Source organism: Halichoerus grypus, chromosome 13 (assembly GCF_964656455.1).
Source record: "Halichoerus grypus chromosome 13, mHalGry1.hap1.1, whole genome shotgun sequence".
NCBI lineage: Eukaryota > Metazoa > Chordata > Mammalia > Carnivora > Phocidae > Halichoerus > Halichoerus grypus.
The window spans coordinates 72,407,365-72,422,409 of record NC_135724.1 but is presented as its reverse complement, the minus strand read 5'-3'; the positions used below and the strand labels follow the sequence as shown (position 1 = coordinate 72,422,409).

The 15,045-nt window shown below is 45.1% G+C and overlaps 1 protein-coding gene and 1 long non-coding RNA gene across 2 annotated transcripts; one reads left to right on the top strand and one right to left on the bottom strand.

The window, feature by feature from the left end:
* Window positions 1-3,057: 3,057 nt before the first annotated feature.
* LOC118539711 (uncharacterized) lies at window positions 3,058-5,447 on the top strand. Its single transcript, XR_013443465.1, has 2 exons — window positions 3,058-3,829; window positions 4,322-5,447. It is a non-coding gene; the product is annotated as an uncharacterized LOC118539711 (long non-coding RNA).
* A 1,289-nt stretch (window positions 5,448-6,736) lies between these two features.
* Window positions 6,737-14,942, bottom strand: DUSP18 (dual specificity phosphatase 18). Its single transcript, XM_036098471.2, has 2 exons — window positions 14,698-14,942; window positions 6,737-12,063 (listed from the first exon to the last, which is right to left on the bottom strand). Exon 2 carries the CDS (start codon window positions 11,992-11,994, stop codon window positions 11,428-11,430), a length of 567 nt encoding a protein of 188 aa, XP_035954364.1. The 5' UTR covers window positions 11,995-12,063; window positions 14,698-14,942; the 3' UTR covers window positions 6,737-11,427.
* Window positions 14,943-15,045: the final 103 nt, after the last annotated feature.

Here is a 15,045-nt window from a genome sequence, read left to right as displayed (position 1 = left end):
TGCTCTCTGCTCTGTTCCCAAATCAGCTCAGGGATGCCAGAAACGCCACCATCGCACTGCCCCAGCTCACTTGCCAGTACTTCCTGGAAAGAACACACTATACAATGGAGAGCCACGGGAGAGGCTTTGAGCAGGCAAGAGCCATGATGTTCAACACACATTTCTTGAGAGTGGCCCTTTAGTTTGGTCTGGATCCTATGTGGAGGGGAAATGGAAGGGGAAATTGACAGGAGGTAGAGAGATCAGGGAAGAGGTATTGTGGTCCAGAGGACAGTGGGGACAGTGTTGTGGGCACAGTGCAGAGTACCATCAGCTGTATAGATTTGGGGTAACAGATTATCCCCAAACATTACAGCCTAAAGCAACACACATGAATTATCTGACAGTTTCTGTGGATCAGGTATTTGGGAGTGGCTTAGTGGAATAGTTCTGGATGTCGCCCAGGGCTGCGGGTCATATGAAGGCTTGACTGGGGCGGGAGGGTCCACTTCCAAGATGAGTCATCCACACGGCTGCTGGCAGGAGGCCTCGCTTCCTTGCCACGTGGGCCTCTCCACAGTGTCCTTATGACATGGTAGTTGGCTTCTCTCAAAATAAGTGATAAAGAGAGCAAAAAGCCACAATATCCTTTGTGACCCAATTTCAAAAGTCACACTCATTTCTCTAATATCTTCATTTATTATTTAACTCTAATACTGTCATTTCTCTGATATCTTAGGTCAACCCTATCCAGTATGGGCCCTCCCACCTTGGCTACCCTAAGGACATGAATACCAAGAAGAGGGGATCTTTGAGGTCAGCTCAGGCTGGCTACCACATCAGTGAGTGTTTGTTGAGTGAGAGATTGAGGAGGACACAGCTTGGGGCCACGGGGAATGAGTCCGGGAGTCTCCTGCTCCAGGTGGGATTTTGTTGGCTGCACCTCTGTGTCCTCCCGGATACAGTACTATAGGATCCTGCCCACAGTGGGCACTTGGCAAGTGTTTGCTCAGTGAGGGCTGGAGGCCGCTTTCTTTGCTCCCCACTCACAGACAGGAGAAGGTCTGGGCTCCTTGGTCTGGTATTTGAAGCCCTGGATGCTCTGCTATCTCCAAGCCCACTCCCCGTGATTCTTCCAGCTAGATGAGGCCACCCCTGCTCCCTGTGCCTGATGGAACCTTCCAGAATCTAGGCATCCTTCTGCCCACTCATCATGTGCCCCTCCCTCCTTCTCTAAGCACTGCCAGCATCCCAGCTGGGTAGATTCTGGGGCAGCACTACCTGCTGCCTCGACCGGGCAGTGCTCTTTGTACGTAAATTTTCTTTGGTGTAAGAACCCTGTCTGTGCATCTTATGCTGGAGCCCAATATCAAACAAGCCAAAGCTGAGGCGCCTTAGCTGAATGAGGAAACCCCTTACCCCTGAGACACCTCTGCCAAATTTCCCATGAACCCTGTCTGAAAGCCACAAATCTAGTTCAGTCCTTGTCATACATATGAGGCAACTGAAGCCCAAAGAGGAGGAAGAACCAAGATGATTCGCTTCATCTGTTCGGGCTGCTATAACAAGATGCCACAGGCTGGGTGGCTTATAAACAGAAATTTATTTCTCACAGTTCTGGAGGCTGGATGTCTGAGGTCAGGGTCCCAGCACAGTTGGGTGTGGGGCCTCTTCTGGGTCACTTTTTTTGTATCCTTACACGGCAGATGGGGCAACTAGCTCTCTGGGGCCTCTTTTATAAGGACATGAATCCCATTCATGATGGGTACACTCTCATGACCTCATGATCCCCCAAAGCCCCTACCTCCGAATACCATCATCTTGGGCATTAGGTTTTTCAACATATGAATTTCAAATATTCAGACCATAGCAAAAATCTGATGCAAAGGGGGAACAGCAGGGCTAGGGCTTTATCTGCGAATTTTGGGGATTCTGCCATTTCCTGCTCCGAACTCTGCTCTAGAGAACAGAGCCAGGGTGTGAAGTTATAGAGGTACGTATGGTCTGGCCCAGGTTCACAGGGAGTGTCTCCCACAGAAGTTGCCAGGCGGGTATCTCCCAGCTCAGGCAGCAAAACATTTCTTTTTGTCTTCAGGGGAAAAGCATTACAAATGTTTTGCCACGGGGGAGTCTAGAAACATTTGTGGCAAGAGGCTTTTAGAGATGTTGAAAGCTTTCTGCTTTGGGGTGTCTCCTGGCACCTCTGAGAGGTGGGCAGGATGGTGATTTACTCTGGGTCCTCTGAGAAGCAGACACCAAGATGGAAAGAAAAGTGCAAGGGTTTTATGAGGGCAAACGTCTGTGAGGGAAAATGGGAAGGGAGCTGGGAAGGCTAGGAGACCTGTCAGACCATGATGTAAGACTCTGAGTGGAGGAGAGAGGGGAGGAAGGTTGGGTGGACACGTTTCTGACCATGCTGCAGTCTAAGGAAGGTTCAGCATGGCCATCAGAGCTCTTGAGGCAAAGAAGGCAACCAGAAGAGCCCCACGTCTCCCAGGAATGGGTCTGCCTTAGTATCCCTGCTGTGCTCAGGAACTGGCTAGAAGGAGTCTGAGGGAAGTCTAGCCTCAGCATAAACATGGTGATAGATTTCACACTGCCCTTGGTCAGTTTTACTTTCTGTAATTGGAGGTCTGTGGGACACATCCTTAGGGTCACCACAGATGCCATTGTGACTCCCATTTTACGGAGTCGGCAGAATTCCAGAAAAATTCCAGGGTCTGCCTGAAGTCACAAGGCAGGATGAAAATCCACCTTTTGACTCTCTTTCAGGCTTCTTAAGTGATACAGATCCTAAATCCAGAGGTGAAGGTGGATGGATTCTTAGGGCATTTGGATGTGACATCCCAGGATACAGGTAAGCAGGGTTGTGTGCTTCAGGGTCAAGAGCTACCTGTCCTTGGGGTCTGTAATGAGATCACCCTTTTAACAGAGGTTGTTCAGGGAAATCCCCAGGGCCACTAGCGTGTCACTATTTCTCTGACAGGGTATTATGAACTTCACAGAAACTTCTTAAACCAAATTTAATTTTTTCATTTATCATAAAGAAAGAAATTCTGCACTTTTAAAGTGGGAAAGTTAAAGGTTCATAAAATCACAGAGACCTGGAATCCCTGCTCCAAGCCAGGATGTTGGGCTGTGAGAATCATTTCATTCTTCCCTATTACAGGATTATGGTAAAGCTCCAATATGACCTACTTTGCCTAGGTTGTTTGAGTAAAGGGCTACCGAGTCTGAAGGAACAGAGTGAACTATTTGGGAAAAGGGGACCCTCTCAAGAGCCCTCAATCTCAGCCTCTTCCACTTAGGATATGAAATCTTGATCCTACCACAACCAATTCAGAAAATTAAAAAGAATAATTTTAAAAAGGAGGATCCAAAATTAGATTTCAACTATGAAAAAAAATGCATGAATGGAAATATACCACTATACCAAAATATTGACTTGGTTATCAAGATAGTCTTGTAGATGGACCATATTTGTTTTCCTTTTTCCACAAACGGACATGTATCTTTAAAAATAAATTTCTTGGGGTTCCAGTTCTGAGTAAGATAGAGTAAGCATCATCTGTCCTTCCCCCAAATGCAACTAAAAACGCTGGACCGAATGGAGCAGCTCTCTGAGGACTCGGAAAACGAAATGGTAGCAGGTGGTTTGGGGAAGGGAATCAGAACTTGAAGTATAAACAATCTGGCGGTGAGCTTCCTGTTTTGTTTTTTTTGTTCCTGTATCTCCTGGCCTGGTCTCAAAGTGGCTCCTGGAACTGTGCACTGGGCATGGAAGAAAAAACTCCAAGAAGCCCTGTCTTCCTGGTCTGAGGAGTAGAAAGGAGGGCCCCTTAAGGACAAAGTAAGGGAAATCTTTTTTTTTTTTTTTTTTTCCCCTTTTCTCTTCTTTTGCCCTGCCCCCAGGCAAACCTCATGCTCAAGTTAAAACTCAGGGCAGCAGCAAAGTCAATGGCAATGGCAGCTGGGAAGTCACCTAAAATTCTGAGGGGAATCCTCTCAGACCAAAAGAACTGTGGCCTGAAAAGAGTGTATGGAGGGAGGGAGTGTGGGGCAGGGGATGGAATTCCTAATGCCTTTTCTTTTTTTTTCTTTTTTTTTTTTTTTTAAAGATTTTATTTATTTATTTGAGAGAGAGAGAATGAGAGAGACAGCACATGAGAGCGGGGAGGGTCAGAGGGAGAAGCAGACTCCCCGCCGAGCAGGGAGCCCGATGTGGGACTCGATCCAGGGACTCCAGGATCATGACCTGAGCCGAAGGCAGTCGCTTAACCAACTGAGCCACCCAGGCGCCCCCTAATGCCTTTTCTCTCTTCATCCTGTCACTTGGCTCCAGAGCAGACCCAGTCGCAGAATGTGTGCAGCAGAGCAGGGAGACCAAAGGCCCTGATTTCCAGCTGGAGGACCTGGGAATGGGTGGCCTTGAACACTCGAAAATGTGGGGGAGATCGTGGAGAGGAGGGAGCTGGAGAAATGGATCCCATAAAGTTGCATACGAACTGCTAGGCTCCATGCATGGATCTGACTCTAAACAGTAGTCCAATGACTTTCAGAACTAAACTAGGTAGACCACCCAGATTTCTGACTGGCCCCTGGGTGGCACAGACTTAGGACAGATCTAAAATACATTGCCAAAGTTTTGAAAATTGAACTAACGTTGGAACTATGGCCCTTTTAAAGACTTTTTTTTTTTGAAGATTTTATTTATTTACTCATGAGAGACAGAGATTGAGAGTGGGAGGCAGGCAGAGGGAGAAGCAGGCTCCCCACAGAGAAGGGAGCCCGATTCGGGACTTGCTCCCAGGACCCCAGGATTACGACCAGAGCCAAAGGCAGAAGCTTAACCAACTGAGCCACCCAGGTGCCAGGAACCATGGCCCTTTCAAAACACAAAATTCAGCTGTGTAGCTTTTATTTAATTTAAAATTTTTTTTATTTTTAAAGATTTTATTTATTTGAGAGCGAGTACAAGAAAGCACAAGCAGGGGGAGTGGGAGAGGGAGAAGTAGGCTTCCCGCAGAGCAGGGAGCCTGATGCGGGGCTCAATCCCAGGACCCTGGGATCATGACCTGAGCCGAAGGCAGACGCCCAAAGACTGAGCCACCCAGGTGCCCCTGAGGTTATGGACTTTAAAATCAGGATTATCTGGATTATTGGGCAGGCCTAATCTAATCACATGAATCCTTAAAAGCAAGAATTTTCTCTGGCTGGATTCAGAGAGATGCAACAGAAGGAAAAGTCAGAGGTATTCAAAGTGTGAGAGGGACTCAACCCCCTGGATAGCATTTGAAGGAATGTAGGCAGCTTCTAAGAGAAAAGACCAGCCTTCAGCTGATAGTAAGAAAATGGGGTCCTTTGTCCTATAACTACAAGGAACTGAATTCAGTCAACAACCTCAATAAGCTTGGAAGCAGAATCCTCCCCAGAGCCTCCAGTAAAAAAAAAAAGAAAAAAAAAACACATGTGATTTCAGTCTTATGAAACATTTGATTTTGGCCTGTGAGAACCTAAGCAAAAGATTCAGTCAAGCCCAACCAGACTTCTGCCGTACAGAAATTGTGAAATATTAATAGGTATTGTTTTTAGCCACTGAGTTTATAGTAATTTGTTATAGCAGTAAAAGAAAACTAATACATTATCCATTGAACATCAGAGGGAAGTGGTTAAGATGTTAATTCTAAATAGATTCTGAAAAGTTAAGTATGTATATATTCTCTAGTGTAACCTCTAAAAAAACTATATAAAATTAAAATGGAATACTTTAAAAATATTCAATAATCCAAAAGAAGGCAGGAAAAGGGAAACAAATGGAAAACAGAGGACAAACAGAAAACAAAATGGTAGACCTAAATCCAAATATTGATAAATTTGGTCTAAACACACTAGTTAAAAAACAGATTAGATATGTAAAAAAAGCCCCAACTATATGGTGTCTACAAGAAACCCATTTTCTTTTTTTTTTTTTAAAGATTTTATTTATTTATTTATTTATTTATTTATTTATTTGAGAGAGAGAAAGAGACAGTGAGAGAGCACACAAGCAGGGTGGAGTGGCAGAGGCAGAGGGAGAAGCAGGCTCAGCAGGGAGCCTGATGTGGGGCTCTATTCCAGGACCCTGGGATCATGACCTGGGCCAAAGACAGACAGTTAACCGACTGAGCCACCCAGGGGCCCCAAGAAACCCATTTTCAATCTAACAATATAGTAGGTTCAAAGTAAAAGGATATAAAAAGATATATCATGCAAATACTACTTAAAACAAAGCTGGAGTGGCTATAGTCATATCAGACAAAGTAGACTTCAAAAAATTAAGAAGGGTAAAGAGACATTGCATATTGAAAAAAAGGTCAATTTACCATAAAGACATAGCAATCCTAAATATGTATGTACCTAACAACAAAGCTTCAAAATACATGTAACAAAAATTAATAGAATTGAAAGGAGGTGTAGGCAAATCCACAATTTTAGTTAAATACTTCCAACACTCTTCTCTTTGGGACGCCTCGGTGGCTCAGTAGGTTAAGCGTCTGCCTTCGGCTCAGGTCGTGATCCCAGGGTCCTGGGATCGAGTCCCATGTTAGGTTTCATGCTCAGGAGGGAGCCTGCTTCTCCCTCTGCCTGCCGCTCCCCCTGCTTGTGCTCTCTCTCTCTCTGGAAAAAAAAAAAAAATCCAACACTCTTCTCTTAGTAATCAATAGAACAAGTAAACAGAAAATCAAGGCGAGTATAAAAGAATTGAAATCACCATCAATCATCATCAATCAATAAGCTGACATTTATTGACCACTCTATCCAAAATAATGTTTTTTTCCTCAAGTGCACATGAAACGTTCACCAAGATAAACCACATCCTACATGGTAAAGTAAACATTAACTAATTTAAAAGAAATAAAATCATACAACTTATGTCCTCTGATCATGATGGAATTAAATAGAAACCAATAACAGAGAAATGGTGGTAAAATTTCCAATACTTAGAAATTAAACTACACACTTCTAAACAATACATGGGTAAAGGAGAACATTTCAAGAGAAATTAGAAAATATTTTGAAGTGAACAAAAATGAAAATGCAGCATATCAAAATTGGTGGGATGCAGGTCTGAAATAAAGTTTCTACCTTATGAAATTAGAAAAGACAAGATAAATTTCAAACAAGCAGAACTGCAGAAATAATAAAGAATAGAAATCAATGAAGTAGGAAAGGGGAGAACAATAGAGAAAATAAAAAACAAGGGAGGTAGTTGTTTAAAAAGATTTTAAATATTGATAAACCTCTAGCTAGACTAACAAAGAAATAAAGAGAAAAGACAAATTATCAGCATGAGGAATGAAAAGGTGTTATCTCTGTGGACCCTGCAGATAATAAAGATAATAAGGAATACTATAAATAACTCTATGTGCATAAATTTGACAACTTGGATGAAATGGAGCTATTCCTGAAAAATCACAAACTACCAAAACTCACCCAAGATGAAATAGATAACTTGAATAGTCCTTTAACTATTAAAAGAATTGAATTCATTGTTAAATTCTTCTGAAAAAGAAGTCTCCAGGTCCTGATGGTTTCACTGGTGAATTCTACCAAACATTTAAAGAAGAAATAACACCAATTCACACATCTCTTTCAGTAAACAGAAGGGGAGAAAATACTTTTCTACTCTTCCCTAACTTCCTTAACTTAATAAAGGGCTTCCTTAACTACAAAAAGCCTATAGCTAACATCATAATTAATGGTAAAAGACTGAACACTTTCTAAGATCAGGAATAAAGCAAGAATGTCTATTTTCATCCCTCATATTCATCATCATACTGGAAGTTGTAGCCAGTGAAATAAAATAATAAATCAAAGATATTCAGATTGGAAAGGAAGAAATAAAACTATTTTTATTCACACATGACAAGATTGTCTATATGTAGATTGCCAAGGAATCTACAAAAATGCTCTTAGCAAGGTCACAGGATACAAAGTCAACACACAAAAATCAATTGTATTTCTATATAGTACCAACAATGCACAATTGGAAACCAACATTAAAAAAAAATTTTTTTTCACAATGCTCTCCCTCAAATGAAATACTTAGGTATAAATACAGTAAAATATGTAAGATTTGTATGCTGAAAACCACAAAACACTGATGAAAGACATCAAAGACCTAACTCAATGGGGAGACATACTATATTCATGGATTGGAAGATTCAACAGAGTAGAGATGGCAGTTCTTCCCCAAATTGGCCAAAAGATTTAATACACTTTGAATTGAAATCCCAGTAGGAGTTTGTTGATACAGACAAGTTGGTTCTAAAATTTATATGAAAGGCAAAGAAAGTAGAATAACCCAAACAATTTTTTTAAAAAGAAAACTGGAGGACTCACTATCTGACTTTAAAACTTACTACAAAGCTACAGTAATCAAGATAGTGTGGTATTGGTGAAGAGAAAGACTCATATATCACACAGAATAAAGAGTCCAAAACAGACCTACACAAAGGAGCAAAGACAGCTCAATAAAGGACAGTCTTCAACAAATGTAGTTGAAACCATTAGACATCTATATGGAAAAATATGAACCTCAAACTAATCCTCATACCTTATACCAAAGGATCATAAAAATAAGTGAAAAATTTAGACCCTCAAACTTTAACATTGAAGAAAATCTTTGTGATCTGGGGTTAGGCAAAGAGTTCTTAGACATGACACCAAAACAACAGTCCATAAGAGGAAAAACTGGCAAGTAGCACTTCATCAAAATTAAAAACTTTGCTCTGTAAAAGATACTTCTAAGAGAAATGAAAAGACAAGCTAGACTGGGAAAAAATATTTACAAATCCTTATCTGACAAAGGACTTGTATCCAGAATATATGAAGTATTCTCAACACTCAAGAGTGAGAAAACAGCCCAATTTTAAAATGGGCAAAAGAGTTGAATAGACATTTCACCAAAGAGGGTATGCGGAAGGCAATGAAGCACACAAAAAGATGCTCAACATCATTAACATTAGGAAAATGCAAATTAAAACCACAATGAGCTAATACCACACACCTATCAGAATGGCTAAAATAAAAAATATTGGCAGTACCAAATACTAGTGAGAAAGGGGATCTCTCATAGTGGAATGCAAAACAGTATAGCCACTCTGGAAGTCTGGTAGTTTTTTTATAAAGTTAAACATAACCTTTACCATATAACTGACCGATCCCACTTTCTAGGTATACACCCTAGATAAATGAAAACTTATGTTCACATAAAAACCTATATACAAATGTTTGTAGCAGTTTTATTCAAAATGGCCCCAAACTGGAAACAACCCAAATATCCTTCAATGGGTGAATATTAAAACAAACTGTGGTCATCCATACAATGGAACACTACTTAGCTATAAAAAGTAACACATAATGAATCTCAAAGACATACTGAAAGAAGCCAGTCTCCGGAGGTTACATCCTCTATGATGCTATGTGTGTGACATTCTAGAAAAGGCAAATCTAAGGAACAGTGAACAGATTGGTATGTGCCAGAGGCTGGGGTGGGGCAAAGGTCTGAATACAAAGGGGTGGCGTAAGAGAATTTTGTGGGTGATGGAACTGCTCTGTGTCCCGATTGCAGAGGTAGTTAACACAAATGTGTTAAAACAGAACTGTACATACAAAAAATTAATTTTGTGGTATGTTAATTCAAAATTTTTAAAAATGAAGATAAAATATGTCCCAATCAATTTCTCTTTAAAAAGGTTATGAAAGAAATTTTCCATCTGGGTTTCTTCCAGAAAGGCTGCTTTGTGGGGGCTCTGCTACACCAGCCCTGGTGTTTGTGGGTCTGTTTATCCATCTGTAAAACGAGAAGTCAGTCTAAAGCAGGGCTTTTCCTTCTCCCCTGCACCCTAAAATTACACCCCTGGGCATGCCCTTTATGGAAGTGGGGGTAGGGTAGTTTGGAGGGAGAAGGCATTTGGCTTCCACTGGGCTCTGGACTCACAGAGCAGTTGTGCTTTTGTCTGTCTCATATATTGTTCTTCTGAAAACCTCTGGATTAGAACAGTTGGTCTTGAGTCAGATCCTCAGGCCCCTGGGGGGTTTGAACAATCCTGGATTTCAGGGCCTATAGGTGGGGCCCACTCATTTGTCCCTGTGGACCCCAGTGGTTAGCATTGGCGTTAATGGTCAGCAATCTAAACAAGGCCTTTTTGGGGGAAGCTGGAAGTGTGCTCCTTGCTTTAGGACCCCCAGTCACACGTGGATTCAACACAATGGAAACTCTGAAAAGGCTACAAAGTCTAGGCCTCTTCTAAGGTAGGGTCTGAAAGGCCTCAAACCACTTTTTTCCCCACAGGATGACATTATGGAAGAGCACTTTGTAAACAGTGAAGGGCTATGCACAGATGGGGGAAATGTCATCATGAGGATGACCACGCTGACCCAGACCAGCAGGGCCAAAGCATCATTCAGGACGAAAGTTGCTACCATAAGCACCTACCACGTGCCAGGCGCTGTGTTAAGGGATCATTGACTCTCCATGACAATGCTGTGAGGAAGGGGCTGTCATTGCTTGGACAGATGAGAAAGCTGAGGTGCCAAGAGGTCCCGATCACATGCGGGAGGAGGTGACAAGGCTAGGTTCTGGTCTATAGCTCTGGCCTTTCATTTCGAGACCTGTGAGAGGAACCTCTGAAGCCTGATATCAGGCCTGCTCTCCACATGTGCCCCTAAGAAGGAAACTCATGCCACCTTTCGTCAAAAGCTGGCGGGGGGCTGCCAAGGGTTCTTGAGACCTTGCCATTTACAAAGGCACTCAAAATCAAAAATATCTTTAAAAAATTTTATACTGTGGAATGCTTTCTTTGAAAACGATGCCATGTGTAAATCAAATCCAGAAAACCAGAGATGGGCCCCCGTGGGTCGAAGGTGGAAGCAGGGTTGGCCTGGGCCCCCAGGACTCCCGAGGCACCACCTGAAGGCCACTTACCTAGTGGGTCGGCGCACTTACTGTGAACAGCACAGGAGGTGCCCTGATGCTTAAGGCTCTGGCTTCAGGTTTGAAAGAATTGAGTGGAACTGTGGCTGACTCATTCCTAGGTTAGTCGGTCTAGGGGAGGGCAGCAGGACTGCAGGCTTGCCAAACGCTTTAGGCGCTAGTCCATTTGACCTGGGCACTGGCCTCACTCTCCCCACTGGCCAGCAGCCATGACCTGTCACTTAGAAAGGTAGGAAATTTCTCTGCACCATTGTACAGTTAGTGAATTTAATCTTTGAAGATACGGATAATAAGGTTAAAAGCTACAGCACCTTTCCTTTTTTTCTGGCCCTTATAAAAGGCATCATCTGTTTTTTCTGTATCAGCAAAAGTGGAACGTTTTAAGTTCAGATCTTGGTGGAGGGTCAACAGCAGATCTGCACCTCTGACCTGGGTGCGGGGGTGCGGGGGTGCGGGGGGTGCTGGCAGGCTCACAGTGGAATCATCAAATGGACCTCCTTCTCGTAGATGTCAGGGATCACTCCCATAGGGGAGCTGACCATGTGCACGGTGTTCTTGCCAAACAGCTGGAATTCATAGTGGATGAGCTGCTCCCAAAAGCCATTGTTGGGTCGGATGATGGGCCGGCATGACTTGGTCCACGTGTGGGCGTCCAGCAGGGACATGGCATGGTACTTCATGAGGTAGGCCAGGCAGAGGGCAGCTGAGCGGCTCACGCCAGCAGCGCAGTGCAGCAGCGTGCGGCCCTGCTTCAGCTCTACACTGTGGATGTGGTCAGCGATGGGGTCAAAGAAGTCACAGAGACGCGAGATGGGCGTGTCGGCCACGGGCACCTGTACGTACTCGATGTCCTCGTATAAGGTATTTACCACTTCCACCGACACGTTGATGACCGTGGTGATCTGGTTGCTGGAGAGCATGAGCTTGTTGTTGGCGGCCACCCCATTGCTGACATACAGGCTGCTGGTGATCTGTGAGAGGCCACTGACCGAGGGCTGCCGGAACTGGACCGGAAACGTACACAGGGGTGCTGTCATCAGGCCAGTGGGTCAGCGGCCAGTGAGGCACAAGGGCTACATCTTTCTGTTGGGCTGTGCCATGGAAAACTGCAAGGAGGAAGAGAATGCTTAGAGAGCAGGAGCCCAGCTGGGCCAGAGAGCCAACCCCAGGGGATTTCTGGGAAGTGGATGGGTGGGTCTATAACAGGATCCCCAGGGCGGTCCTCTGACCATCACAGCAGAACTACCCAGAGAACTTATCTCCAACTCTGGAAGTCAAGGCCTCCCTTGGGGGTCTCCACATCTCTAGCTGGGCAGGCGGACTTGCGTCCATCAGCTGCGCCCTGGCCTCTCTGTCTAGGTTCACATAGCCACTTGCCCAGTCTTGCTTCTGTTCTGACTTTATGCTCAAATCATGAGACTCTGAAGCAGCGACATGAGGAGTCACTGGTGGTATAAGAGAGAGGAGGGTCTCAGCTTCCCCCCTCCAAGAAACCCTCTGAAGAGACAGGACGTGCCCCTGTGAAAGTGACATCAATTACAGAGTCCTACATCATTAACCAAGCTCCTGCAACTGGCCTCTAAGGAGGGCACCTAGGGAAGAAGGCGGCTGGAAGCTTCCTGGAGGCCAGGATGGGGGGCACTACAGCAGCTCCCAGAGAAGCAGAGGGGCCTCAGGTAGACAAGCTATACCAGCACGATGCTGTGCGCAGCAGGCTTGTGGCAAGCACCCCAGCGAGGGCCACACCCCTGCTTTGTCCTAAGAAATCCCAGGTCCTTCACTCTCTCAGTCTTGCACAAAGCTGCAAAAATAGCACATTTTCACATGTTCCACTGAAACAGGAGTATTCAGATGTAGAGCACACTTCTCAAGGCCAAATGGCAGTTGTCATCAGGCAGAGACAAATGAGGAGCAGAGTTCTGTTCCCCTGCTTAATATATTTCACTGGCTGCCCACTGTCAGGATGAGGTGGAGTCCCTTAGCTTGACTGTCAAGGCCATTTGTGGTCTGGCTCCTGCCCATCTCTAGCCTCTTTTGCTCCATCCTGAAAGGCCTTGGCTAGGCTGAGCCATTGCAGTGCCATATGGATACCTGGTCCTCCCTGGCCCAGGGCCTTTGCCTTTGCTGTTCTCTTGGCCCAGAACCCTCTTTCCCTACAAGCCTATCAGATCCTGATCTGTTCCATTCAGCAGAGGACTTGGGATCTTAGCTAAGGGTCACTTCCTGAGGGAAACCCCTTGGAACCATACCCTTCCCCCAGGTTTAATCAAGTCCCTGCTCCAGGCTTTCTAAGCCCTATGTGATCTTCTTCCTACCACTTCCTAAAGATGTGGTTTTGTTTTGATTTGTCTGTGGTTCTACTGGGATTCACTGTAACTATCTTTACTCCTACTGTATCACCAATGCTAAGTTCTCTGTCCATATAAGTAAGTGCTTGATAAATATTTGTTGAATGAGGAATGGCTCCAACAGCCACAACTCTGTCATCTCAGAGATCTTCTGGAAAGGATGAGTTTTCTGGTCTTGTTTGTCTAGAATTTGGGGGAAGAACTTGGTGGAGGTGAGGGTGGTTCCTAAGTTGCTGGAGAGGAAGGACAAAGGTACCTAGGAAATCCTGCCAGCCAATGCCCCAGAGTCAAATGCATCAGGCTCACCCCAGGAAGGCCAGATGGGGCTGTCTGTTCTAAAGGTCATGTGGGGGCAGAGAGAAAGCTCCCCAAAACTCAGTTGAAAGCCTAAATGCTAAGGGATGTTCCATCACCCAAACTGATGGATCCTTATCACCTGAAAACCCAGAGAAAAGTGAACTGAGGGTCTCCAAAATTAGTGCCCAGTGGGCAACAGGAATAGAGGAAACTGCTATTCATCACAGTGACAATGAGTGTGCAGAGAAGACTTCTCTTGATGGTGAGGGTAGGGATGGGAGGAGAGACTTTTTCATGCTAGTCAAGAGATATTTATCAGGCTTTGTATTAGGTGCTGGGGGTATTGAAATGTACAAGACAGTCACGTCCCTTCTCTCACAGAGCTCAAAGTCTAGTGGGAGAGACAGACATTAAATAGGCAATTATAGGCACAACAGGGCTGGAAAATAGGGATAACAGTGCCTGTCTTATAAGGATCTTCTGAGGATGAAATGAGGTAACCCCAGGTAAAGTGTTTAACACGGGGCCTGACACAGAGTAAGCCCTCTATAAATGGTAACTATTCTTGCTGCTGTTAGGGACGGTGAAATGTAGGGCTTTATGGGAGTGAAGAATAAAGGGGTTTATTTCAGGCTCGGGGCGAGGGAGTTGCAAAGATGGCCTCAAGAAATGACACAAAGATTTGAAGAACATTTAGCGTGAGGGGGAGCGTGGTGGTGATTAGTTTCACCATTTTATGGCCTACAAAGCCTTAGGCTACCTTCATCTGGTTCGGTCTTCAAGCCAACATAATAGGTGTCTGTAGTTAATATCTCCATTTTACACACGGAAAAGTGAAGTAGAGAGGAGAAAAGGACCTGCCTAGGGTCACGAAGCAAGGTCCGAAAGCTGGTCTTTCTGGTCTCATCACGTGTGGGAAAAGTCGGCAAACACCGGGGGCGTTCATTAATACTGGTTTATAAGCGTGGGGCGAAGTCCACGGCTTGACAAGAGCAAAGAGCCACTTTCAGGGGTGAGCCTCCTAGGTTTTCTGGGGAGTTGACGTTGGAATGGGCTCCCTCGCCTCCTGGATGTTAAGAGCCCCCACAGTCTTACCTCTCTCCCGTGGGCGGGAGGGCAGGTTCGTTCAGGAAGCAACCGCGCCCGAAGCCTCGGGTGAGGGTCTCGGGGAGAGAGAAGATCCGTCACCATCCGGGAGCCACAATCCCCCGCTGGCCCGCGCTCTGGTTTCCATAGCAATGGTCCCTCCTCGCGGTGAGGAATCCGCAGCGCCGGGTCTTCGGAGAAACCCCGGCCTCGCCTCGGTTCCCTGGAGCTGCCCCGCCCGGCCCTACCCGGTTACCCGCCCCGCGATCACGCGGGGGCCACATGAGTCCTAGCGGAGAGGTAGTGTCAGCTCAGCGCGCCGCAGCCCGCTCCATCTCGCCCGGCTCGTCTCCATGG